At 33.0% G+C, this 27,718-nt stretch overlaps 2 protein-coding genes across 3 annotated transcripts; one reads left to right on the top strand and one right to left on the bottom strand.

The window, feature by feature from the left end:
- Positions 1 to 67: 67 nt before the first annotated feature.
- si:dkey-103i16.6 (uncharacterized protein LOC557125 homolog) lies at positions 68 to 14,545 on the bottom strand. Of its 2 annotated transcripts, XM_051135706.1 has the most exons (8): positions 14,345 to 14,545; positions 4,675 to 4,855; positions 4,546 to 4,581; positions 4,128 to 4,313; positions 3,820 to 4,052; positions 3,647 to 3,747; positions 3,391 to 3,552; positions 68 to 1,957 (listed from the first exon to the last, which is right to left on the bottom strand). In XM_051135706.1, exons 2-8 carry the CDS (start codon positions 4,845 to 4,847, stop codon positions 1,670 to 1,672), a joined length of 1,179 nt encoding a protein of 392 aa, XP_050991663.1. In that variant the 5' UTR covers positions 4,848 to 4,855; positions 14,345 to 14,545; the 3' UTR covers positions 68 to 1,669. The 2 variants fall into 2 exon arrangements, with proteins under 2 accessions (XP_050991663.1, XP_050991664.1); XM_051135707.1 differs by lacking the exon at positions 4,546 to 4,581.
- A 2,824-nt stretch (positions 14,546 to 17,369) lies between these two features.
- tmem263 (transmembrane protein 263) lies at positions 17,370 to 21,826 on the top strand. Its single transcript, XM_051135912.1, has 3 exons — positions 17,370 to 17,616; positions 19,043 to 19,113; positions 20,792 to 21,826. Exons 2-3 carry the CDS (start codon positions 19,050 to 19,052, stop codon positions 21,088 to 21,090), a joined length of 363 nt encoding a protein of 120 aa, XP_050991869.1. The 5' UTR covers positions 17,370 to 17,616; positions 19,043 to 19,049; the 3' UTR covers positions 21,091 to 21,826.
- Positions 21,827 to 27,718: the final 5,892 nt, after the last annotated feature.

Raw genomic sequence — 27,718 nt, 5'->3', positions numbered from 1 at the left:
TTCCCCTCAGAATTGCACAATACAAACTTGCAATTCTGACTTTGTGCTATAAACTCAAACCTTGTGTGCTATAATCTCAAACCTACGAGCAATACTCAGCATCGCAAAATAACTTGCAATTCTGAATTTTATCTGAAGTTTTTCCTCAGAATTGTGATATATATTCAAAACGAGAGAGATTTGCAAAATAACTTGCAGTTATGACTTTACTTCTTGCAGTCGTGAGTTTATATCTTGTAATTGACTTTTTTCCTCAGAATTCATGATACAAACACTGACCTTTTTTTTTTTTTTTTTTTTAGAATTGTGCTATAAATTCAAATCTATGAGAAATAGCCAGAATTGCAATTTTGTCAATTGTGTGATATAAACTCACAATTACGAGAAATAAAAACTCACAATTTTGACATTTTTCCTCACAAATACAGACTTTTTCCTCAATTGTTTTTTTACTCAGATTGCGAGATACAAACTGGCGTTTGCGAGAAAAGTCAGAATTGAGTTTTTAAATCTAGTTATTGACTTTTTCCCTCAAAATTGTGATATAAACAACTACAAGACAGTCAGATTTGTGAAATACCTTGCAATTCTGACTTTATTTCTCACAATTGTGAGTTTATATCTTGTAATTGCCTTTTCCCCCTCAGAATTCGTGATACAAACTCACAATTCAGACTTTTTTTCCTCTCAGAATTGTGTGCTATAAACTCAAACCTATGAGAAATAGTAAGAATCGCAAAATAAAAACTTGTAATTTTTTTTTGCCAGAATTATTTGATAAAAGCTTATAATTATGAGAAAGAAAAACTCAGAATTTTGACATTTTTCCTCACAAATGCAAGTTTGTATCCAGCAAATCGGACTTTTTCCTCGCGATTCTTTTTTGTTCCCCTCAGAATTGTAATACAAACTCACAACTGTGAGAAGTATAGTCAGAGTCGTGAGATAAAAACGGGCATTTCTGACTTTCTCATAATTCTGACTTTCCTCAGGATTGTGTGATAAACTCACAATTGAGAAATAAATCAATTGCGAGACAAACTCAATTCTGACTTTCTCAGAATTGTGATATAAACGCGAAACTATGAGAAATCATCAGAATCGCGAGATAATGCGCAAATCTGACTATTTTCTATTCTGAATTTTCTATTCTGTGATGTAAACTCACAATCACGAGTTATAAAGCCAGAATTGTGAGAAACAAAAAAGTCAGAATTGCATGATATAAACTCACAATTGCAAGAAATTGTCAAAATTGTAAGATAAGTCAATTAACTTTTTTAAAATCTAGTGGTCAATCAGGATGCGCACAAATTACATTTACAGTAAATTACAGTTCTCTGCTTATCCATTACAGCCTTTCAATAATATTATAAGTGCCAGAATTTAAGATATCCAGATGTAGGTTTTCAGTCAAAATGAGCAGCAGACACTACACAGATAATTTGTTAGATTTAAAATAAATCTAATCCCACCAGAAACGTGGCCAAGTTTCACTGTTTGGTCAAACATGGCTGTTGCTGTTACTACTGGTATGAACACTGACATACATAAAACATTCAGATGTAATGACATACATAAACATCACTGTTGGTTTTGAACCCTTGCCAGGCCTCCAGTGCCATAACCAGTGATATTTCAAACTTACAGAGCACGTCTGTGGATGATCTTAGTGCATGCTGTCAGTCTCTGAGGAGTCACTGTTGTCACCGCTGCTATTGCTGGGGTCAGTATAAGAACAAAGGCCATTTTCATGACTGTTCATCAGGTCTTGGATCTCAGTATGCCATCCTAGGATCTCGGCAAGTTTTCGGACAGAATCGGAGAGATCTCCCAGTTCCATGTAGTCGCACCTCCTCAGGGGCCTCCGTTCAAAGGGCCCGACTGGATCACGGTTCAGCAGCAGACGAGGCACGGTGGACTTCACTGTGTTGACCAGGCTGGCGAAAGGCTCAATCTACCACAAAGCAAGACGATTCAAAGATTAAGTATGACGTAAGACATTTCCCTTGAGAGCTGTTTGATAAATATAGTATATTTAACTATATCATACAGAAATAAATGCAATAAAATGTACTAAAATGGACCATAAAGACTGTTACAAAAGATTTCTATTTTGAGTTTCTATTCATCAACCTAATCCTGAAGGAAAAAAAAAAAAAAAAAAAAGGTTTACACAAAATATGAAGCAGCACAACTGTTTTTAAACATTGAAAATAAGAAATGTGTCTTGAGTAGCAAATCAGCATATTACAATAATTTTTGAAGGATTATGTGACACTGATAACTGAAAATTCAGCTTTTCCATTACAGAAATTATACTTTAAAATCATTATATAAAATACCCATTTTTAAAAAGTTGTAATATTTCACAATATTAGGGTTTTTACTGCATTTTTAAAAAAAAAAAAAAAAAAAAAAAAAAAAAAAAAAAAAAAGGCCGCCTTGGTGAGCATAAGACTTCTCAAATATATAATTAAAACAAAAACAATTTTACAAACTCCATTTTTTTTTTAAATACTAAAAAGATAAACAGTCAATTTATTTCTATTGTAATAATTTTTCACAATATTTGGGGTTTTACTGTATTTTTATTAATGAAAAAAAAAAGAGAATATTTTACACTTTTCAAAAGTGAAAAATTATAAATAAATTAATAAAACAAATCTTAAATGTTTTAACTCCAAATTTGTAATTACTATAAATAAAATAAACTGATATTAATAAATTATATAAAGTCAGTTTAGTTCTAATAATATTTCACAATATTATGGGTTTTACTATAATTTTAATGATAAAAAAAAAAAAAAAAAAAAAAAAAAAGTATTAGGGGATTAACTATTTTTAATAATATTAAATAAATAAATAAATAAATAAATAAATAAATAAAGAAAGAAAGAAAGAAAGAAAGAAAGAAAGAAAGAAAGAAAGAAAGAAAGAAAGAGAAAGAAAATATCAAAATTTTACAAATCTCCAAACTTTTAATTACTATGAAGAAAAAAAAAATTTGTGAGATAAACAGTCAGTTTAGTTTTACTGTAATAATATTTCACAATATTAGGGGTTTTACTTTATTTATTTATTTTTTTAAATGCTGCCTTGGTGAGCAAAAGACTTATTTCACCAAAAAAAAAAAAAAAAAAAAAAAAAAAAACACACACCAACAACCTTATATTTTTCAAACTCAACTTGTCATTACTATTATAAAAATATAATGTGGTACATGAATTTTTAGTACAAATTTTCCATTCTACCCATGGAACAAAGTAATATTATTAATAATAATATAAACTTAAAGCACTCATAAACGCTGCATGTATAAAAAGTAAAATAATTAGCCTAAATAAATAAATAAATAAATAAATATTTTGTTTTAAATATTTCCTCCACCTTTAAAGAAGTGCCCATTATCATAAGAAGATCAGCTTTTGGGAAATCTTCAGCATGTTGAAAGTATTTTTCTGGCAAATCTTCTCCAAAGAAGACGACATTAGGTTTGACCGCCCCGGCGCAAAACGTACAGATGGGAACGTTGCCGTTCATTATAGCTTGCTGATATAAAAAAAGAAAGGAAAATTATGTAGTATGCACTAAATTGTATAAATTCACTATTGTAATTTAGATCACTCAATCTAATTTAGATTACCTTGGCTTCCTCAGCAGGATAAGGCGTATAGCAGAGGTGGCAGGCAGCAGTGGCAAAACTCCCATGAGCCTCCACAAGTTTGTCATCTGGAATACCGCACACTAGAGAGAGTACGGCACAACTTAAAATACAGCACTGCAAAGTTAACTAACGATGTCACATTTTAATCTTACATTTTTCGAGTCCATCGATGTTCTGAGTGTACATGCGGAGCAGCAGGCCCTTCTGATGCAGCATACGGATGAAATAGTGAACGTAGTTTGGTCGGTGGTGTCCTGGGTACAGCTCTTTAGCCAGTGAGAAGAAAGGATGAGGGTTGTCTGAGAAGTAGTCGATGTTAAAGATGGCCTCTGGGTAAGGGATGTCATACTTCGCAAGGTTTGCATAAAGACCCGTCCCTGGCGTCCTGATACAAAAACACTTGTTAGTTGAGTGAAACAATGATTTAGGAGTAGTTTGAAGGTTTTGAGTGAGTATCCACCTGAAGTCTGGTATACCGCTGGCCGTGCTGATACCTGCTCCAGCAACCACCACAATGTTTCGCACCCGACCAAGCTTCATCAGGCGGCCTATAGTTCCCAAAGCCCCACGTGGGACAGAGCTGCCAGACGGTGAGGAGAGAACGGCCTTAGTGCTGGGAGACGAAGTCTGGTGGGACTTGCCTTTCCTAAAGAGAAGGGGGAAAAACAAGCATGCTAAAAATTATCTTTGGGTTTTCAACACAGATATGCATCGTGGTTCTCTAGTGAATGCGTGTCGAAGACTGACACAGAAGAGCAGAAATGGTTGAATAAAGTTATTTTTGTATTCTTTGAGCACAAAAAGCATTCTTGTAGCTTCATAACATTACGGCTGAACCACTGATGTCACATGGACTATTTTAATGGTGTGCTTACTACCTTTCTGGGCCTTGAACGTGGTAGTTGCGTTGCTGTCTATGCAGGGTCAGAAAGGAAAATAATGTTGCCTTGTTTTAAACTATTATACATTTCATGAAATTATGCTACAACATAAGGTTGTGGTCTCACCGTGCTAATGAGGCCTGTTGTTCACTCACGCTCATGAGGCTGAGGTCATCGACCAGGCCTGAATCTGTAGGTTTTGTGCGCTGAGAGTCCTGAGGGTTGATGGAACTGCGAGTCACCCTTGCGACCCCGGAGGGAGCGATCCTTCTGTCCCGACTCGACTTCGCCTTGCTCATAATTACACCTGGAAAAGAATATTACATTTATATATTTTTATTTATTTATTTGTATACTATTAGAAATCGAAGTATACACAACTAGATTTTCAAAAAAAGAAATATCGGTCCTTGTAAGACTACAATAACGTTAAAGATTCAAGTAAGCTTAGGTTTTATGCAAAGCTGATGTAGAATGATTTCTAAAGAATCATGTTACCAATTTATTCCTGGAAATGTAAATTTTAATTTTAAAAAATAAGATAAAAAATATTTCTATTAATAATTAGTTAAGTTGTAATGTTTTTACTGTGATTTTGTTCAATTTTAAACGGTTTTAATTAATTTAAATTCTGACTGCAGCATTTACATAAAATCTATTGACCCCCAAAATTTTTAATTACTACACTGCAAAAAAATGCTCTTAGTTAGATTTTGTCTTGTTTCCAGCCAAAATATCTAAAAAAATTTTAAAAATCAAGAAGGATTTTCTAGACAAGTGAAAATTGTCTTTCAGAAAAAAAAAAAAGTCAAAATTAAGTGACAATGGAGTAAGCAAAAACTCACTTAAATTTGATGTCTTTTTTCTGAAAACAAGACAATTTTAGCTTGTCTAGAAAATCCTTCTTGATTTAAGAATTCTTAGATATTCTTAACTGAAAAGCATTTTTTGCAGTGTACACTCCCAGGAGGAGAGGGGGGAACAAAAAAAACAATAAGCTTACTGTTAAAAAAATAAATAACCAGTCATTTAAATATGCAAATATTTTAATTACATAATTTTCAAACTAGAATCATAAATGTCTTAAAGCTGGGATACAAGATCATTTTTAGAAAAAGAAGGGGGCGGGGGGAAATAAAAAAAATAAGTTACTCACACTACCAGTCAAAAGTTTTTGAACAGTAGGATATATTTATTTTTTATTTTCTTTTTTTAGTCTCTTCTGCTCACCAAGCCTGCATTTGTTTGATCCAAAGTACAGCAAAAACTGTAAAAAATTTGAACTAATTTTACCATTTAGAATAAGAGTTTTCTATTTGAATATATATTAAAAAGCAATTTATTTCTGTGATTAATGCTAAATTTTCAGCATCATTAGTCCAGTCTTCAGTGTCACACAATCCTTCAGAAATCATTATTAACAGTTTTTAGGATTCTTTGATATATTATATTATACTATGTTATATTATATTATGTTGTGCTATGTTATGTTTAAAAAAAAAAAATAAAAAAAAAAAAAATTCAGCATTTAGCTGAAATAAGCATTTGATTTCTGAAGGATCATGTGACTGGAGTAAGGATGCTAAAAATTCAGCTTTGAAATCACAGAAATAAATTGCATTTTAAAATATGCAAGACATTTTTTATAAATGGCAAGAAATATTTCAAATTTTTGCTGTATTTTGAATCAAATAAATGCTGGCTTGGTGATGGTTTAAAAAAAAAAAAAAAAAAAAAAAAAAAGCTTACTGTTCAAAAACTTTTGACTGGTAGTGTATATTAAATCACATAAAAACAGTAAAGAAAGAGAGACAGCATGGACAGGTTATAATCATCAAATAGAATATGTTAAGCAATTATAGCAGAATTATTTGCAGAAATGATCAAGAACAGGGCATCTTGCACATAAATGTGTTCTAATAAAAAAAAAAAAAGGGGAAAAGTTACACACTTTTTTTTTTTTTTTTAAAACAAAGATGACGTTATTTGTTTGTTGCTTTTCTTAACCCTTTCCCAATTAGGTTCATCGCAATGTTTAAGAGTAATTAAAATCATAGCAGAGCTCTGCTGTATCTTTCTTTTGGCTGGCGTAAAGCTACAAAGTATTAAAACCGTCAAGCCCCAACAAAGCTAATGGTTGTAATATATTTAATGTGTCCCTCCACTTTGGTTCAACAGCCCACAGCTGTGGCAGCTTTACGACTCAGGGAAGGGGAACGGGTACAAGAGATGGAGAAGAGGGGGGTGAAAGTGTCCAGGATTGACTGTGTGTCAACAAACCCAGCTGGAGGAGAAAGGAGGAGGCCATTTAGACCAAAAAAAGGCGAGTGAATAGAGATAGATGATGCAGAGGTAGAATCCAATAAAGAGAGTTTGTGGGAAGCGAGAGGTGAGGAAGATGCCTGGAGCCCTGAGAGGCCATTTCTCAAGCCTTTGACGTCTTCTAAGGATGAATGACGGACGATGACTGGGACGGAGGGAGAGAGAATAAAAGGTAAGAGGATTGGATACAAAAAGATACATCCAATAAAACAAGGCCTGCGTCAAAGCACACAAACGCGATAAGACGGGCCTTTCAATGACGCACCTTATCACAGCCGAAAGGGGCACAGTTATCACATTCACAATGACAATGGGTCAGTGTGCGGAGTGATAAACAACTACCAGAAGCTGTAGGATGCTGAACAAAATCTGGCAACCTGCAAACCAAAAAGGCTATAAGCGGCTATAACTCACTTCAACTCACCAGATGAAACTGAATTAGTCATTTGTTGGTCATTTAATCTTCTTAAGCGCATCAAGGCTGGTCCTTATGAGATTCCCCTCTCCCACCTCTACTGCTGTAATGGCTACTCCCACAGAACTATTAAAAACTACAGGGGATGAGAGGTCACTGCCTTTGCCTCCCCGCTAACCACAGAGACACTGCTGCGCACATCCAATATTTCACAGCTGAGCTTATTAAAACTCTCACAAACAGCATGGAGAAGTAAATAGTACAATGCATTTCTGTTCAGTCACAATCAGGGACTCTAAATGCATAAAAACTTGTCCTTAAGTGTGAATCACTTAAGGCACCCAACAACCTAACTTTAAATTATCTGTTTTACAAACAAACAGCAAGCTCCAGGCAGAGTGAATTCCAGGAGGCACTCATTAAATATTAATTTCAAAGGCCAGATTGAAGTACATGATATAACCCGAATATAAAACACACACACAAAACCAAAAATCTTATTTTGTAAAAGTGATGTTTCTCAGAGTATTTGTCTCCTTGCTCTTTTTGTTGTGATGTTCTGAGCGGCTGGGTAAAATATAAATTTTCCATTTTAAATTTTTACAAAACACTATTGATTCTTAAATCCCAAGCACCGATTAGTTTAGCCTGTTTTCAGTTAATGAACTCAACATTGTAGCGCAACTCCCATTAAAATAAATTGTAATAAGCTTTGTACTTTGTTGCTTTTGATAGGAAATAAAGTTTCAGATTATAAATTCTGCCTATTTTATTACAGTATTAATTAAATACCACTTCAGCGTGGTTTAATGTGGATTGACAGATCGCTGTAACTCAAGAGAAGCAGGTCACTGAAGGACAAATGATCTGACCTAAATATAAAACACTCAAAAAACAAATATATATTATATTATATTATATTATATTATATTATATTATATTATATTATATTATATTATATTATATTATATTATATTACATTACATTACATTACATTACATTACATTACATTACATTACATTACATTATAAATATAATAATAATAATAATAATAATAATATTTTAATATTATGTAGCTCAGAGTATTTGTCTCCTTGCTCAAATACAAAAGTACAACTTGGCGACATCCTGTTTCATGTAATCACTCAATCAGCATTTCAACTGCGGAAAGACATCAATACATAACAGCTTGTAAACAATGTCATGTAACATAACATTTACCCCAGGGGAAAAAAAACAAAAAAAACAAAAAAAACAAAACAAAAAAGAAAACAATCCCTCTTATCTTGTAAAATTGATAGTGATGTAGCTCAGAGTATTGGTCTCCTTGCTCTTTTTGTTGTGATGTTCTGAGCGGCTGGGTAAAATATAAATTTTCAATTTTAATTTTTACAAAACACTATTGATTCTTAAATCCCAAGCACCAATTAGTTTAGCCTGTTTTCAGTTAATGAACTCAACATTGTAGCGCAACTCCCATTAAAATAAATTGTAATAAGCTTTGTACTTTGTTGCTTTTGATAGGAAATAAAGTTTCAGATTTCAAATTCTGCCTATTTTATTACAGTATTAATTAAATACCACTTCAACGTGGTTTAATGTGGATTGACAGATCGCTGTAACTCAAGAGAAGCAGGTCACTGAAGGACAAATGATCTGACCTAAATATAAAACACTCAAAAAACAAATATATATTATACATTATATTATATTATATTATATTATATTATATTATATTATATTATATTATATTATATTATATTATATTACATAAAAATAATAATAATAATAATAATAATAATAATAATATTTTAATATTATGTAGCTCAGAGTATTTGTCTCCTTGCTCAAATACAAAAGTACAACTTGGCGACATCCTGTTTCATGTAATCACTCAATCAGCATTTCAACTGCGGAAAGACATCAATACATAACAGCTTGTAAACAATGTCATGTAACATAACATTTACCCCAGGGAAAAAAAAAAAAAAAAAAAAAAAACCACAAACAAAAGAAAACAATCCCTCTTATCTTGTAAAATTGATAGTGATGTAGCTCAGAGTATTGGTCTCCTTGCTCTTTTTGTTGTGATGTTCTGAGCGGCTGGGTAAAATATAAATTTTCAATTTTAATTTTTACAAAACTATATTGATTCTTAAATCCCAAGAATCGATTAGTTTAGCCTGTTTTCAGTTAATGAACTCACCATTGTAGCGCAACTCCCATTAAAATAAATTGTAATAAGCTTTGTGCTTTGTTACTTTTGATAGGAAATAAAGTTTCAGATTTCAAATTATGCCCATTTTATAACAGTATTAAACAATAAATACCATTTTGATGCGGTTTAATGTGGATTGACAGATCGCTGTAGTTCAAGAGAAGCAGGTCATTGAAGGACAAATGATCTGACCTGAATATAAAACACTCAAAAAAAAAAAATAAATAAATAAATAAATAAATAATAATAATAAAAAAACCTCTCTTATTTTGTAAGTGATGTTTCTCAGAGTATTTGTCTCCTTGCTCTTTTTGTTGTGATGTTCTGAGCGACTGGGTAAAAATATAAATTTTCAATTTTAATTTTTACAAAACAATATTGATTCTTAAATCCCAAGCACCGATTAGTTTAGCCTGTTTTCAGTTAATGAACTCAACATTGTAGCACAACTCCCATTAAAATAAATTGTAATAAGCTTTGTGCTTTCTTTCTTTTGATAGGAAATAAAGATTCAGATTTCAAATTCTGCCTATTTTATTACAGTATTAATTAAATACCATTTTAACGTGGTGTAATGTGGATTGACAGATCGCTGTAACTCAAGAGAAGCAGGTCATTGAAGGACAAATGATCTGACCTGAATATAAAACACTCAAAAAAACAAAAACAAATATATATTATATTATATTATATATATAAAAATAATAATAATAATAATAATAATAATAATAATTTTAATATTATGTAGCTCAGAGTATTTGTCTCCTTGCTCAAGTACAAAAGTACAACTTGGCGAAATCCTGTATCCCATCTCATGTAATCACTCAATCAGTGTTTCAACTGCGGAAAGACGCAAATAAATAACAGCTTGTAAACAACCTCATGTAACATAACATTTACCTCAGAAAAAAAACAAACATTCGGTGACCATAAACTGGTCAGTCAGAGACAGGAACATTTTGCTAAATATATGCACCATATAACATATTCATTACAGTTTTGTTTTTTTAACTATTTTTTTAAATTCAATGTTTGATTTGTTTAAATAAACAGCCACCATTTAAATTTCAATAAACAAACTGGAGTAGAAAAATTATGTAATTGTATCTTTACAATAAAAACTGAGTGCAATTTAAGCGTTTGTATACAAATCAGTTAATTTTAACCAATAATATTATATGTAGTAGCATTCGTTGAGAGTTTTGATATATATCCAAAATAATCAAAATAGAGTTGGAAATTGAACAGAATCAAATTGTGAAATTTGTGTCAAAACCCAGCTCTAACATATATCATAACACAATCAATCAACACATTCTAGTTATTTTTCCCTCCAAATTAGTAAAACCAGGCATTTTTAAATCTGACAAAAAGTAACCTGTTGAATTTAGAGGGAAAACGTTTATATACACAATTGTAGTTTAAAAAGCTGTTAGTTTTACACATCATTAATACTATTTTGATAAATGAATACAATTAATAACCATTTGAACATTTAAGAATTATATCTTGATAATATTATTCTGTTAGTTTGATACATATTTAGATAAATTATCACTATTATTGATCATTCTTAACCAACAGTTTGATAAGTCACTTTTTTATAAACAACAACAAAATTTGATAAATCACTACTGATAAACGCAAACTTGAAAATAAATAAAAATCTTTGCAGAGGAGGGGGAAAATATAGAGAACAACACACAGACAAATAAGCAAAACTCTGTCTGCTGTCTAACAAAGACTTCACTAATCATAGGCACAGGGGCTTCACGCCAAAGAAGAGGCAAAAACCAACACGAGCAGTGGTGTGACTGAAACCATGGAGAAGAGGTTAGCAACGGGCAGTCAGGGCAGGAATGAGCTGGCTGTCAGACTCAGAGTTAGTAAGACAGCACAGAGTCATTGTGCTGATATTAGCACACATCTCTGGCCTCTCACCGCTGACAAATTGAGCTTAATTAGTTCAGCTGTTTATCGAGAAGCGGCTATTAAAAAAAAAAAAAAAAAAAAAAAAAAAAAGCCTGAGATGAAAAATGCATTTTGTATGGAATTTTATGCTGCGCATTTAAATGACAGTTTTCATATTTATATAATCTTAGAAAGGGGAAAAAGCACATTATTAGAATAAAAGCTCTAGATTCATTTTAGCACTGTGAGATATTTCTCTGACTTTAAAATTCTACACATAAAAGGTACAAAATACACTTCAAATCAGTTTTGTGCATTCCCTCTTGTATACACCTACTTTCTGATGTCTGCTGCCCCCTATGCATGAAGTACAGGTATAGCTACAGTTATGAGTTAATGTGGCCCTCAAAGACTAGTTTCTCCACCTCATGGATGAGGGCCTGTCATTTAGCGCCCCCTTTTGTCATTTTTTTAAATGGCAATTCACCACATTCTTTTAAAAAGTTTATATTAATCAAAAAGCCCACTAGAGACAAATATTAGAAAGCACAACGGTTTTCAATACTGATGATCATAAATGTTACCCAAGCTCCAAATCAGCATATTAGACTGAATTCTGAAGGATCATGTGACACTGAAGACTGGAAGAATGCCTTTAGATACTTTTCAAAAACATTTAAAAATCATACCAAGCCCAAACTTTTGAACACTAGTTTACGTACAGCATGTTTCCTTATTAAAACATCAACAAAAATGACAGAGTTATGATTCACTGCGTTCATTCAATGAAGGATTCGTTAGACTGACTGATTCACAACCCCATACATTGTTTCTTTTTAATGAGTCATACAATGAGTCATACATTTATGCATGAATCAGACTATGTTTAATTGTGCGGTCTTCTAGAAAACATTTTCTTGCTATTGTTTTCTGGTACAAAATCTTTTCTCTCATTACATTCAATTAATTTCAAACTATGCAGAAAACAATGTCACAAACTAATAATAATCAGCACACTATCCAGTTTCACAGATGGGACTTAACTTAAGCCAGGACTAGACCTTAATTAAATTAAGATATTTAAGCAGTTTTTATAAAAACGACTTAAAATAAAACTTTACAAGTGTGCACACTGAGACAGAACAACAGCATTGACATATTTTAAGATTGTCAGAGCAAGATATTTTCAGTCGAGACAGCTCAAACATGCATTTTAGTTTGGGACTGGCCTTGTATGTGAAACCAAGGGTTTATGTTATTAAATGCTGCCACTCAGTGGCCAACGTAAACTGAAAAGAGGGAACAGGGCATATTATTGTAACTAAACTATTACCCCAATTCATTAAATATTTGTGAATTTAAACATTTTGAATGATTACAAGGATGAAAATTAATGCAAAGCAAATGGTAGGGATTTCACTAAAATAATAAAAGCAGAAATCACTCAATTGCTTATTGGGCATTTCTTTAAATACTGAGCACAACTAAAGCCACTTTTCACACAATAAACATTGTGTGTTTGCCATTTGCCAATTATGAATTTCATATTTGTGACCCAGAACCACAAAACCAGTCATAAGGGTCAATTTTTCAAAACTGAGCTTTATACGTCATCTAAAAAAGCTGAACAAACAAGCTTTCCATTGATGTATGGTTTGTTAGGATAGGACAATATTTGAATATATGGTATCAGAGGGTGCAAAAAAAAATCTAAATATTGAGAAAACCACCTTTAAAGATGTCCTACGTCTTACTAATGCATATTACTAATCAAAAATTAAGTTGATATATTTACAGTAGGAATTTTACTAAATATCTTCATGAAACATGATCTTTACTTAATTTCCTAATGATTTTTGGCATAAAAGAAAAAGCAATCATTTTGACCCACACAGTGCATTTTTGGCTATTGCTACAAATATACCCCAGCGACTTCAGACTGGTTTTGTGGTCCAGGGTCACATTTTAGGATAATTAAGTCTGCAGTGAGAGACAGAACAAACAAATCTGTACATTAAATGGATTTTTAAAAAAAGATCTAGAAAAGAAAGTTTCCAGAAGATAGACTTACCACAGCTGGGTTGATTTTGATGTTGTTAAAAACATTGTGTGTGTGTGTGTGTGTGTGACTTTTTATATCCTTGTGGGGACCTAAACCTGAATACACACAGACTCATGGGGACTAGTGTCACCGTGGGGACCTAAATTGAGGTCCCCATGGGTACAAAAGCTTATAAATCATACAGAATGAGTTTTTTGAGAAAGTAAAAATGCAGAAAGTTTTCTGTAAGGGTTAGGTTTAGGGGTAGGGTTAGGGTAAGGGGATAGAAAATACAGTGTGGACAGTATAAAAACCATTGCACCTATGGAGAGTCCCCACAAGGATAATAAACCAGATGTGTGTGTGTGTGTGTGTGTGTGTGCATACACACAAACACAAACAAACTGCTTTAATTACATCAAAATCAACCCAGTTGTGGCATTAAAGTGCCTATGGTTTACAAAACAACTAATTGTTAATGTAAAGTTACAATCACTTAAGCCAAGGCCTGGAGTCTGTTCTGTTTCTAAACAGAAATTATATGGTGCATTAATACACTTAAGCATAACATCGCTTCAGGGCGCGTTCTTTATGTCGTGATAATCACCCATGTCGCTTTGTTACGCAATAATCTGCACATTCATACAGTGGGATGAGTTGCAAGTGAACACTGTATCTGATTCTCTGGCGGCGCTGCTACAATGCAGCCTATGTGATGAAACACTGCAATAAATATATGACCTCACATCAAAACCATTGCTGCTTTTGCTTAAAACATTCAACGTGGCGGTAACAGAAAGCGAGCATTCCTGATTTCATTGGTATACGCTTTTCAAAGGTTAAATGCATCTAGTATATGTAGCATAAAACTAACTAAATAGTTACTTGCCTCTGTATTTGTTTACCCGACTGAGGAGGAGGAGGGAGGGAAGACAGTCCAAACGAACAGCAGAGAATCTATGATATCCCTCGCGACAAAACAGACCGGGAATTACATATATATCAACGTGATATCTACTGCAAAATGAACGTCATGTTTAAATCCGTGCAAGTGCACCGTTCCCGCAAAACATTACAAGCTGCTTGACAATGCAGGAAGTACGTCATTTTATGAATTAGAGCGGGAAAACACCCCTGTCACAGCTGCTGCAGATGAACAGCCAATGGGAATTGCTAGTTTAATTTGTGTTTATAATTAAAAAACCTCTTACATGCAGTGCACAGTTTACTGGAGTTACTGTACTTCAACTAATTAGACCTACTTAAACAGTTTAAGTCTTTATATTGAAGAGAATGTCTTTATGTAAAACATATAAGCTTTTGATTTACACAGGGGCAAAATTCAGATTCAAGATTCCCTTCACAATTTATGAGTAAATTAGCTCACGTGATGTTGAATTGTAATGAAATGAAGTGGAATTTACAGAACTGCAAATCAAGAAATTCAACACAGTGACACAACAGAGGAATTACAACAACCAGCAATACAATGGTTTCATACTGAAGACGTTTGGGTAAATTAGTGCGTTTTTCACAACATGGTCCAAAAATGAGATATATAAAATATACATATGTGGACGTTCAAACACTGATTATTAAGGAAATGCTGATGACTTATTAAAAATGAATGAAAATAATCCTAAAGGGATTTATTTTGAGATGATGAACAGCTGATTGTATGTACATTATCCCACTTTTTACAAAGATACTTAAATACATTAAATATTAATATGTAATTATTGTATTTGCATACTTTTAGAGAGCAAAGTGTAGGAATGAACAGTCAGTTTCACAATTATAGTTATACACTACCAGATTTTTAAAGCTTTTTAAAGTCTCTTCTGCTCACCAAGCCTGCATTTATTTGATCCAAAGTACAGAAAAAAGGGTTATATTGTAAAATATTTTTTACTATTTAAATTAACTGCTTTCTATTTGAATATATTTTAAAATGTAATTTATTCCTGTGATCAAAGCTACATTTTCAGTGTCGCATGATCCTTCAGAAATCATTCTAAATTCATTTGTAACATTTATAACATTGAAACATTCATAATGTTACAAAGGATGTCTATTTGAGATAAATGCTGTTCTTCTGAACTGTCAATTCATCAAAGAAACCTTTTCAACATAATACTAATAATAAATGTTTTGTTGAGCAGCAAATCAGAATATTAGAATGATTTCTGAAGGATCATGTGAATGGAGTAATGATGCTAAAAATTCAGCTTTGAAATCACAGGAATAAATTACATTTTTAAATTGCATTGTTGTACTTTGGATAAAATAAATGCAGGCTTGGTGAGCAGAAGAGACTTCTTTAAAAAACATTAAAAACCTTACTGTTCAAATACTTTGGGTTGTGTACAGTGTTGCACTGGACCACATCTCAAGGGACAGTATTGTCCTTGAGAAGATATACTAAAATGATTGCTGAAATGTGAGGAGTATACTCACTTTTGTGAGATACTGTGTATATATATATATATATATATATATATATATATATATATTTGAACTATGTTTAAAGCAGTGACATTTCCTAATCATTCCATTTTTCCTTAAATTCAAATGCACAGAATTAGAATTCTACATCATGTTCAAATTTAAATGTGAGTTTAAAGTATTCTTAAAGGAGAACTCAGAACAACAATTTACAGATAATGTACTCACCCCCTTGTCATCCACAGTGTTCATGTCTTTTTATCTTCAGTCGTAAAAATTATGTTTTTGGAGGAAAACATTTCAGCATTTATCTCCATATAATAGACTGATATGGTGCCCCAGTTTTGAACTTCCAAAATGCAGTTTAAAAGCATCTTCAAACGATTCCAAATGCAGTTGTAAATGATCCCAGCCGAGGAAGAAGGGTCTTATCTAACGAAACGATCGGTTATTTTAATAAAAATAATACAATTTATATACTTTTTAATGTCAAACGCTCGTCTTGTCTTACTCTGCCTGGACTGTTTTTGTTCCGGTTCATGACAGTTAGGGTATGTCGAAAAACTCCCATCTCATGTTCTCCCTCAACTTCAAAATTGTCCTATATCGCTGTTTTACCTTTTTTGTTAAGGGTGTTTGATCTTTGCATGTTCACTTTGCAAAGACTGGGTCGGAACTTACGCAGTGATGTAGGATGATTTTGTAATGATTTTTGAAGTTGAGGGAGAAAATATGACGAAAATAAGAAGAGCGTTTTAGATAAAAAGTATTAGATAAGAGATAAGACCCTTCTAGACGCTAGATAAGACTCTTCTTCCTCGGCTGGGATTGTTTACAACTGCATTTAGTTTGAAGTCACATTTAAACTGCCTTTTGGAAGTTCAAAATCAGGGCACCATACCATTCCATTATATGGAGAAAAATGCAGAATTTTTTTTCCTCTTTCTTTACGACTGAAGAAAGAAAGACATGAACATCTTGGATGACAAGGGGGTGACTACGTCATATGTGAATCTTTGTTTCGGAAGTGGACTTCTCCTTTAATTCAGTTCTAAATGGCACACAACCATGTTGCTAACAATCATTAATGCTTTACCACCAACAATTTTATAACCATTTCCTTTAACCTTAAAACACAACACAATGAAAAGTTTAAATATAAATATGATTAAAACACTTCATTTCAGTTCCTCATTATCACAGTACACTGGGCACTATTTTTATTTACATTTTTTAAAGTATACATGGCATTAAAGTCATGTTCGGTTATCAAATACTTTCTGTTATTAGCCTACTTTGCTGTCTCTCAAGAGACAAATTAGTTGATCCATCTCCATTATCAGATCAGTCAATGAAAAACCAATACTCAGGTGGAGAGAGCACAGGTACACCCTTAATTTTCATCACACTCCACACACAGGCAGGCAGAGTATAGTGAAGTCATTTCACACACTAGAGGGGTAAGGAAACGTCACTTCCTCTCCAAAGTGTCCACATTGGTACGTGGTTAAAAACAGCTAGGACGCCACGTACACATTATGCAAAGAAAGGTCTTTATAAGAAAAGTCTAGTTAGCTCGCAGATCCATCGTAATTTAGCGTGTCTTTGCAAATCGCCGAAGGAAGCAGCATATTTTTCCTTTGAAACAAACAAGGGGTGGAGACAGAAGTTTCCAACTTGATCTACAGAAGTTTAGAGAAGCAAACTTGTAACACTGTAAGTATATACACGACAGCTGGCAATGTTTTCCGGAGGATTGTTGATATTTGTACGAGTTATAATATGTGATGCATTAGAGCTTTATTGACTCGGTAAGTTAGACAATAGCTGGATTGTCTAATGCATCTCTTATCTAACGTCATGTAACTGTCGCCCTGTTTTCATGTAATTGTCTTCAAAGCTAGACCTGCTTCTGGTTCTTTAGTTTTCCAAGACTAGTTTTCACCGCTTGGTTAACATGTTTTCTTTGTTAAGGTGACTAATTTCCTGTCAAGTCTATGTTGTTCTTGTTCGTTCTCACCTAACGTGTAAATGTAGCATGAAATGATGTTAATTTAAGATCAGATTATCATTATTTATTCCTAGGGAACGAAAATACTTTTATCACAAGCGCCACGTCAGATTCAGAAACAGCAAAGGTTTAGAACGAAGTTCGATTCATAAATGACTCATTATTTTGAATCGTTCAAAAGAATCGTTTAAAACTGTTCATAAATACCGATTAAATGATTCCCGAATTCGTCCAAATAGATGTGAGAAATAGTAGGCTAAATAGTAGGCGAAGTGATTATAGGAGAAATATTACAAATAAACGAACTGGAAACATGTTTAGAACTTGATATTAGTTTTACACATAGGGTAGTTTATTTAATAAATAAACTTAAGTAATAAATGTAACTATGTAACTGAAATAATTCGGTGAATATTTAAGAGTCGCTGAATTTTGAACCGGTTCTTTTAAGTGCCAAAGAATCGATTCAGAGACATTTACTAAAGTTCGCTTTAGGACAGATTTGATATTAATGATGCACTTTTGACTCAAGACCCTGATTCATTCACTCATTTCCACTCATTCAGTGATTGCTTATGTGTAACTGTACACGCATTAATGTGCTCAATGAGCTCTATTTTATCTTTATTGTCCTTAGTCATGTTCTTTTAGGTATGACTTAAAGATAGTAATTGATTAAACTGGAATGTTGCATCATGGTGTTTCATATTGCATGTGCTGTATGTTAATATTTAATTATGATTTCTTAATTTCACTTATGATTTTAAGGTTTACTAAGTGTATTAAGTGTAATAGTCATCTCGTCTAAATTATTGCTTCAAACCATTTATGAACTTTGGTATGGGTTATCTACAGTGTAATAATTATATTTGTCCTTAAACAGTCCAGTCTTCCTCTGCAATGTTGACAGGGTGTTGCAGGATACTTTTTGTTGACAGAGTAAACTGGTCCGCCTTGTTCTGTGTGGATCCTTGTTGGGTTGAAGCCCATTTTTAGTGCCAACCTTTCACCTTGTTTTCTGTGTCTGGTCCCGCCCAAATTCTTGGAAGACACCTTAAAATTTCTTCTGTGGAACATTAAGGAGGCTATTCTAACTGCCACATTTTGTGTGTGTGTTTTTTATTTATTTAGAGTAAAAATGAGTGAAACAAACCAGCAACAGGATGAGTTGCCTGCATACATGAAGGATGAGCCTCCAGCAGGTACTGCAAGTTACGCCGACATTTTACTGTGAAAGGGACTTGCAACATTTATTCTTTTTTTGCAGCAATCAAACTTTTTATCTTAGCACAGTCATGCCAAATTTATCATTTTACACAGTTGTTCTTAGTACTTCTTCATGTAAGAGAATGATAACGCTTTGTGCCACATAGTGGTGCTCTTGCACAATCCAAGACTGACACTAGGCCATTGCCCTACTTTTTTCCAGTCTTAATTATCAAAGGTACTTGATCCGGTTATAAAATTGTAAATATGGTTATAGTAGTAGGTCTTACTACATCTGGTTATATAATTGTTCCCCAAAACCCCAGTGTTTATGACTGGGATTGCTGTAAAAGATAAAATTTCAAATCAAGTAGCATTTATTTTAAAGCAAGATGTCGTAAGCACAATTTTCAAGCAAAAAAACATTAAAATAATTAAAATAAAACTGTAAATGATTAATATTCACAATGGTTATATCCACAAATAAATAAAATTAATAGAGTAAATAATTCGTACTGTTCATATAATTCTTTTGCCAGATACTCTATTTGTTCTATTCACTGAAAGCTTTAAAGTATGACATTAAATTAAGTAGTAATTCATTTTAATTATTAATTACTAATTAAGTGTGGTTATTTTTAATTGTATGTAGTTTGTTTTAATTACATGAAAACATTTTAGGTATGACAGTAATGTAATTAATAATTACTTTTAATTAAAATGTGGTTAGTATTTTTAATTCTATTCTTCACCTAAAATATATATATATATATATATATATATATATATATATATATATATATATATATATATATATATATATATATATATATATATATATATATATATGTGTGTGTGTAAATATTGTTTTTTATTAATTAAAAGCAGAATCTTTAATTGAAGTATGAAATTAAATGAAATAATAATTATATGGCTAGGATTTTTAACTGTTCTTAACTTAATATATTATATATTTGTTTTATTTTGTTTTATCAATTGAAAGGGAATACTTTAATTGAACTGAAATTAATCTAATTACTAATTACTTTTTAATTAAAATATAGCTGTATAGTATTTTTTCACTTTATTTTTTATTTTATTATATTTCATTTAGTATTTTTTTTTAATTTCATATGTCATGTCAGATCATTTTTATTTTATTTCATATCATATATAATTTTATTTCAATTCATTTTTTAAAATTAATTTCACTTTAATTTATTTCATATTGTATTATATATCATTTTTATTGTTTCATTTTTTACAATTTTATTTCATATCATATATATTACATCATAGCATATAATTTTATTCCATTTTATTTTAATTAATTTTTATTTTACTTTTTCACATTGTATCAATGAATTGTAAAATTGTGAAATGTATAATTTTTGTTTTTTATTTCATATCGTATCATATATATGATATATCATATCATTTTTATTTCATGCATTTCGTATCATATTTCATAGCAAAGCATTGCATTTCATTTTATTTCATATAATTTCATTTTTCTATTTTATTTTATTTCATTTCATATCATATATTATATCATGTCCTGTCATAATATAGCATAGCATAGCATATTTTTATTTTATTTTATTTTAGCTGCTCCGTTATCTTATCTTGTCTGGTGATATTTTCAAAAGGATCATTTCATTTTATATCCTGCAGATACCAACAAAGACCATCCTCAGCCCCAACCTGGCATGTTCTCCAGGGTGGCCGGTGGTCTGTTCAGTGTCACGAAGGGAGCCGTTGGGGCCACGGTGGGCGGCGTCGCCTGGGTCGGAGGGAAAAGCCTTGATCTCACGAAAACTGCTGTTACCTCAGTTGCAGCCGTTCCAGCGATGGGAGTAGGGCTCGTGAAGGGCAGCGTGTCCGCCGTGGCCGGTGGCGTATCCGCCGTGGGCTCCGCCGTCGCCAGCAAAGTTCCCATTGGTGGAGGCAAGAAGAAGGACAAGTCTGATTGAATCACGTGGCTCCAAGGTACTTTCGTCAGAGACGTCTGCATCGTGTCTTCTTCTTTGACTCCAGAGGGAGTTGATAGTGGAGTTCACGCTAGTGTGACGAGCATATTTGGACCATATCCGTCTGCCTGACCGGACCAACAAGACTGGGTGGCCTTCATCTGCTCCACGCAAGAACCCTTTGTTTTTGTGTTCAATTGGAATATGACATTAAGTGTGTGTTGTATTCAGAGTCAAGCTGTTTATCTATGAAGTATTAAATGTCTGACCAGAGGTGGATACGTGGACCTCGAAATGTTCCGTTTATGCTTTACTGAGCTCACAAAGGCACACGCTTGTGTCTGACTGTACACGCAAAGAATCACACATTTTAAACACACCTTACAGTTGAATTGCTCCAAGCCGCTTGTGGGGGTGAAGATCAATCAAGTGTCCCTCTAGGTGCTGTGGGAGAAAATCTCAGACTGTGGGGTGCTTATGGTGGCACTCCATCCATCTGATTGATTGTTTGTGAGATTACTTACTTTGTGCCTCTGAGGTCCATGCTGAACTCCAGCGATCGTTCTCTGTGTCGCCCTGAAAAACAGAGAAACCCACACACACACACACACACACAAGTATAGTAAGGGCTGGTGTGTTTAGGTTTTGTCAAACGACTCCCAAATTACAATTGTAAGCCATAAATCTGAATGCTGTTAGTACTGTGTGTTTTTTTTTTTTTTTTTTTTTTTTAGGGAAACGTGCATGACAATCTCCATCAAAACGTGAGTCTTTCTGTTTTGATGACTGTAGCTGTATTCCAATACCCAGTTTTCTTTTTTCATTTCTGTGTCATTCTGTCTGTACTTTTGCTTCTTTCTTGTTTGCTCTTTTAACTCTTTAATGTGAATTTGTTTTGTTTTGTTTTATGGGCCAACAAAGAACCACATGAGGTGGCAAAGTATAATACAGTATTTTCTTCTGTTAAGTATTTGTTTTCTCATTACCAAAGATTAAGTTTGGGGAAAAAAAGTTTTGTGTATTTTGAGGATTTTCTTTTTTTTTGTTAATGTTAATATGCAGTTTACTTTATGGTATTCAGTCAGTGTACACTCTCTTTTTAGATAGGTAGTTATCAAATATATATTAATGTTTTGTTGTTGTTTGATTTGAGACAATCCATATTTCAGTGTAATAATGTGAATTGAAAGGACCTAAATAAAGAAACATCACAGTTGCTTCCAATGTTAACTCTTGCGGAAGTGTTTCTTTGGCAAAGAATTGATAAAAAGCTAACAACTGAGATAAAGGAAAGTTAAAGGAGTTTACCCAAAATCTGAATAGGAATAGTTTACCTTTAATAATAATTAAAGGAGAACTCCACTTTCAGAACAACAATTCACAAATAATTTACTCACCCCCTTGTCATCCAAGATGTTCATGTCTTTCTGTCTTCAGTCATAAAGAAATTATGGTTTTTGAGGAAAGCATTTCAGGATTTTTCTTCATATAATGGACTTCAATTGTGCCCCTGATTTTGAACTTCCAAAATGTAGTTTAAATGCAGCTTCAAGGGCTCTAAAGGATCCCAGCTGAGGAAGAAGGGTCTTATCTAGCAAAACGATCGGCCTTTCGAAAAATAATTTTTTTTATACTTTTGAAGAACAAAAGCTCGTGTAGCACAGGCTCTGGGATGCACGTTCACGTACTATTGAATCACGTCGAAAGGTCACGCGGAACGTAGGCGGAACTACAGACCCAGTGTTTACAAAGCAAACGCGCAAAAACTAAGAAATTGCAAGTAAGTCAAACGCTGTTTACAAACAAAAAGGTACAACGATGTCGGACGATTCTGAAGTTGTAGGAGAAAATAACATGGAGTTTTTCAACATACTCTACCTTTTTGAGCCGGAGTACACAGACGATGAACTTGTGGTGACTCAAAGACATGATTCGTAGTAGTGATGGGAAGTTCGGATCATTTTAGCGACTCGGACCTTTGAGTCTCGTTCAGCAAAATGAACTAATCTTTTTTCGAGTCATTTCATTCATTTTAGCAAAATCAGCATCATGTGACAGTCCCATAAGATGAACTAACGACTCGAAACAGGTGAACTAATTCCAGTACAGAACCTAATAGGATGTTACGCATGTGCGACTGAACGAATCACTCCCCGATATGACTCATTCTTCCCGAGTCACGTTAAAGATTCGTTCAAAATGAACGAATCATTCAAGAACGACCCGTGGACGCGCATCCCAGAGCCTGTGCTACACGAGCCTTTGTGCTTAAAACTATACACATTTTTATTTTTTGAAAAAAATTACAGATCGTTTTGCTAAGAAGACAGAAAGACATGAACATCTTGGATGACAAGGGGGTGAGTAAATTATTTGTGAATTGTTGTTCTGGAAGTGGACTTCTCCTTTAATAATAATAAACTACATGATCGGAAATTATAAGAACAAACAAGAATGTTGTCAAGATTCTTGCCCTGGAAATCCTGGTTCAGTTTGGCCAACCACAAACGCAGTTTTTTGCACTCTTTTCCTTGATTTGATATAACTTTTGTCAGTCTGTAATACTCCAAATGTTTTTCCCGGTCCAACCGATTAGTACAGCCCAAAACATGACAATAATTGGGGCACTAGGTAGCTTATATAGCCAAACCTTTTAATTAAAAATACGAGGCCTTTTTTGGCCATGGAGTATGAACAATGACAGATCCATGGCCTTCCCTTTAAAGGGTTTTGTCTATTGCTACAGAGTAAACCTTAACCAATAAATCAGTTAAAAGAATCAAATAAAACAATTTGGAGCACAATATGTCCCTTTTGTGCAGGAAAAGTGATTTTTCCTTATATGGGTGCCTGTACCTTACAGGGAGAGGCGGCGGTAAAGCCTGTCAACAGTGAACAAACACTTGCAATCAAGTTCCAGTCCCAAGGTCATGCCGGATGTCAGTGTCTAATGCTTAGGGAATGAGGCGACAGGGGTCTTCCCCACTCTGTCACCTCCTGGAACGAATTCATTCCTCACACTCCTGCAGCTTCTCTTTCAGTAAACACTTTAAATCAAAAGTAGACAGTGAAACTCACACTGGAGGGGCTGCAATCATTGACTTTAGCTTTTTGATTCTGAGACGATGTTCAACTGAGTTATGAATACCCTGTGAAGGATATACAGTGTATGTTTTGCATGTCAGTCTTGATGAAAGATTTTACTGCTTGTACAGCTAGGGTAATGAAGGTTAAAGGGAAATCCGATGCACCCGGACCTTAGATTAAGAGAAGACCTTGTGGCCATTTGCTGCTCCAGTCTTAAAAAATATAGGGCTACGTCCAAGAAAGAGCCCCGAGCTTGAGCCGCCAAGAGTGAATCAATGGTGACAGTGTGCAGAGGGAAAGAATTAAACATTCACGTCTCCATTTTTCTTTTCTCTTTTGCCACATCCACTTACAAACTCCATGATTCACGCAGCCTTTCAGCAAATCAATAATGAGCCTGTATGTAACTCACCAAGAGCTGAGGGGGCTTTACACTTCAAAGACCAAATATAAGTGGTTGAGTTGTTACAGGAGGTGGTGTGAGTGCTTTCCTGGACTTTAAATAAATAAATAAAACACCCCTGACTGTTTTCAGAAACTACTCTATATGCTTTGGTTAAAAACACAAATAAGCATGCTATTCATTATCTGTAAAACCTTTCGAAGTATATGATTATAAAGTGATCTGAGATGAAAATGTATGCTGCATTTTCTTGAATTGTTCCCATTAGCCAAATGCATACTGTAATCCTTCTGTGGATGACTGACAGTTGTTTCTTATGCATGAATTTGTATAGGTGAGATGTGAAAAATACATGAGCATACACTACCAGTCAAAAGTTTTTGAACAGTTAGATTTTTAATGTTTTTTTTTTAAAGAAGTCTCTCCTCACCAAGCCTACATTTATTTAATTCAAAGTACAGCAAATGCAGTAATATTGTGTTTACTATTTCAAATAACTGCTCTCTATTTGAATATATTTTAAAATGTAATTTATTCCTGGGATCAAAGCTAAATTTTCAGCATCATTACTCCAGTCTTCAGTGTCACATGATCCTTCAGAAATCATTCTAATATAAAACATTTATTATTATTATTTTTTTTTATTATAGAAATTAATACTTTTATTTAGCAAGGACGCTTTAAATTGATCAAAAGTGATGATGAAGACATTTATAATTTTGCAAAAAATGTTTATTTCAGATAAATGCTGTTCTTCCGAACTTTTTTTATTTATCAAAGAAACCTGAAAAAATTCTACTCAGCTGTTTTCAACATAATAATAATAAATGTTTTTTGAGCACCAAATCAGAATATTAATATTAATAATATGATATGATTTCTGACGGATCATGTGACACTGAAGACTGGTGTAATGATGCAAGAAATTCAGCTTTGAAATCACATGAATAAATTAGATTTTAAAATATATATAAATAGAAAACAGTTATTTTAAATAGTAAAAAATATTTTAAAATGTGACTGTTTTTACTGTACTTTGGATCAAATAAATGCAGGCTTGGTGAGCAGAGGAACATTTAAAAAAACATGAAAAAAACTTACTGTTCAAAAACCTTTGACTGGTAGTGTATATTAGGAGAAAAATCCTTGCAGTGTTATTTTAGTATTATAAATGTTTTTTATTATATAGCAATTTGTACTAGATTAAATAATTGTAATTACTTAAATATTAAATATTATATTTAACATTTACATAATTTTTATTTTTATTTAAAGTTTTTATTTTAGTTAAAGTTTTAGTAATTTTGTAGTATTTGAGCCATTTGTATTAGTTTTTTTTAAATTAGTTTAATTTTATTTCAGTTTTAGTAATTTTAGTACAATACTTGAATTTATTTTGTTTTTTGTTTTGTGTTTTTTCTTCTAATATTTACATTTTATTTCAGTTTTATTTTAATTAATAAAAATGTTTTGAATAGTTTTAATTTTGAATAATAATAAAAAAGAAACTTTGCTTATGACATGACGAGACAAACAAAATCAGAATGAAACACTTCATGTTGTTTATAAAACCTCTGCATTATTCACTGCCACCATTTCACTTTGTTCTTTAGCTTTAATTCCTGTGTCTTAATGAATAAAAGCTTTCTTTCTTCCCTTTGTCACACTTTGGCAGATGGATTGGAACTTTAAGTCCTTTAGGCTTTGGAAGGTATTTAATCAAATTCGTTTAAGAAAAAAAAAAACTTTTGATATTAAAAAAAAAGATTTTTTTAAAGATATAAGCAAAACAACAACAAATATCATGTACTATAATAATGACAAAATGTCCAAATGCATGCATTTGTCAACAATGATAATGAGTGATTTATTTGATTTTCCTCTAGTGAAAGGGCCTGCTAATGGATCTATCACATTGTCAGCCATGTTTAACATCAAATTTGCATGACATACTGTAAGCTCTGTTGACATACACATCCACCCATTCCACCGAGACACATCATAGTCTTCAGGCTCAGCACAAGGACTTCTGAAAGATCAATTACAGTGGGCGAGCAAAACACTACACAGGAAATTGAGGAAAGCATAATTTATTTACATGTCTGCTCTTTGATTAAAGTAGCCTAAAACAACAGGCAGCAGGGAATTGATTTTTTTTTTTTTTAATCATCTCTGTTTTCAACCAACAGCACAAGAAACAATCAAAGAGTTTGCTTGGCTTTGATCTAGAAAATACATATCATGTTTTCTTATCAGAGCATGGCTGTCGTGGAGTGATATATTTAATTGCCCCAAAGAAAGGAGATTATCAATTTTACGTTGGCTCCTTGTTTGTTGCTAACTTCTAATAATTTAGAACCGTATTTAATGAGATGGCAGTGAAATTGTTTAGGGCTCTATGCAAATAAACCAATTACAATGTTAATGTGAGAAACTGTAGAAGAAAGTTATTTTTCTTCATGCAGTCAGTGCATTTGTCATCTTCTGACAACAATACAGAAAGTGTGAGAAATCAAATGGCTTATTCCTGTCCTAATAAAGCTATAAGTGTGACTTTAACTGTCGTCAAATCACGTGGATTGCCGAAAATGTACAGTTCACAGGTAAAAACTCATCTAGGTAACATTTATAATTAATATTCAGTTAAAAGAACATGTAACAGAACAATGTGTTTAATGAGAATAAAAACAATGTTGGAAAGAAATTGGTCCTGCCTGTTGTTGATAAATTCCAGCGGTGACGTTCTACAGTGTTGACCGTTGACGTTGTACGGAACCGGAAGTCGTCGCCGGAAGTTGAGTAATCACTGTCCCGATGATTAGTGTACCTGGGTATTTACCAGTAACCGGATTCGTGTACACGATATATTGATCCACGAGCTTGGGAGCTAGGGAGCTGATTGAGACGCACCCTGTGTGTTTGTATAACGTCAATCACGTCATCCCGCCACACACTTGCTTTCTCCTGATTAATACTGTATAAACGTACCAAAATGCACAATTTTGTTTCTTCTTTGAAAAACATACAATTTAATACTGCTTTAATATACAGTGGAGATCAAAATTAGAGAACAATCTATGCCTTATTTTTTAATCTTCATCGCTCAAAATTTGAAGGAATAGAGGGTTTGCACTTACATCA

This window comes from Labeo rohita, chromosome 18 (genome assembly GCF_022985175.1).
Source record: "Labeo rohita strain BAU-BD-2019 chromosome 18, IGBB_LRoh.1.0, whole genome shotgun sequence".
Lineage (NCBI taxonomy): Eukaryota > Metazoa > Chordata > Actinopteri > Cypriniformes > Cyprinidae > Labeo > Labeo rohita.
Note: the sequence above shows the minus strand (reverse complement) of the source record. Positions and strands in the feature narration are given on the sequence as shown.

What these genes read in the sequence shown, in the direction of transcription:
- si:dkey-103i16.6 (XM_051135706.1), bottom strand. Translation starts at nt 4,847, where the DNA reads ATGAGCAAGGCGAAGTCGAGTCGGGACAGAAGGATCGCTCCCTCCGGG. An exon ending in CACGTTCAAGGCCCAGAAAG is followed by an intron (nt 4,314 to 4,545) that starts GTAGTAAGCACA and finishes CCTTCTCTTTAG; the next exon opens with GAAAGGCAAGTCCCACCAGA. An exon ending in AGCGGTATACCAGACTTCAG is followed by an intron (nt 4,053 to 4,127) that starts GTGGATACTCAC and finishes TTTTTGTATCAG; the next exon opens with GACGCCAGGGACGGGTCTTT.
- tmem263 (XM_051135912.1), top strand. Translation starts at nt 19,050, where the DNA reads ATGAGTGAAACAAACCAGCAACAGGATGAGTTGCCTGCATACATGAAG. An exon ending in GAAGGATGAGCCTCCAGCAG is followed by an intron (nt 19,114 to 20,791) that starts GTACTGCAAGTT and finishes TATATCCTGCAG; the next exon opens with ATACCAACAAAGACCATCCT.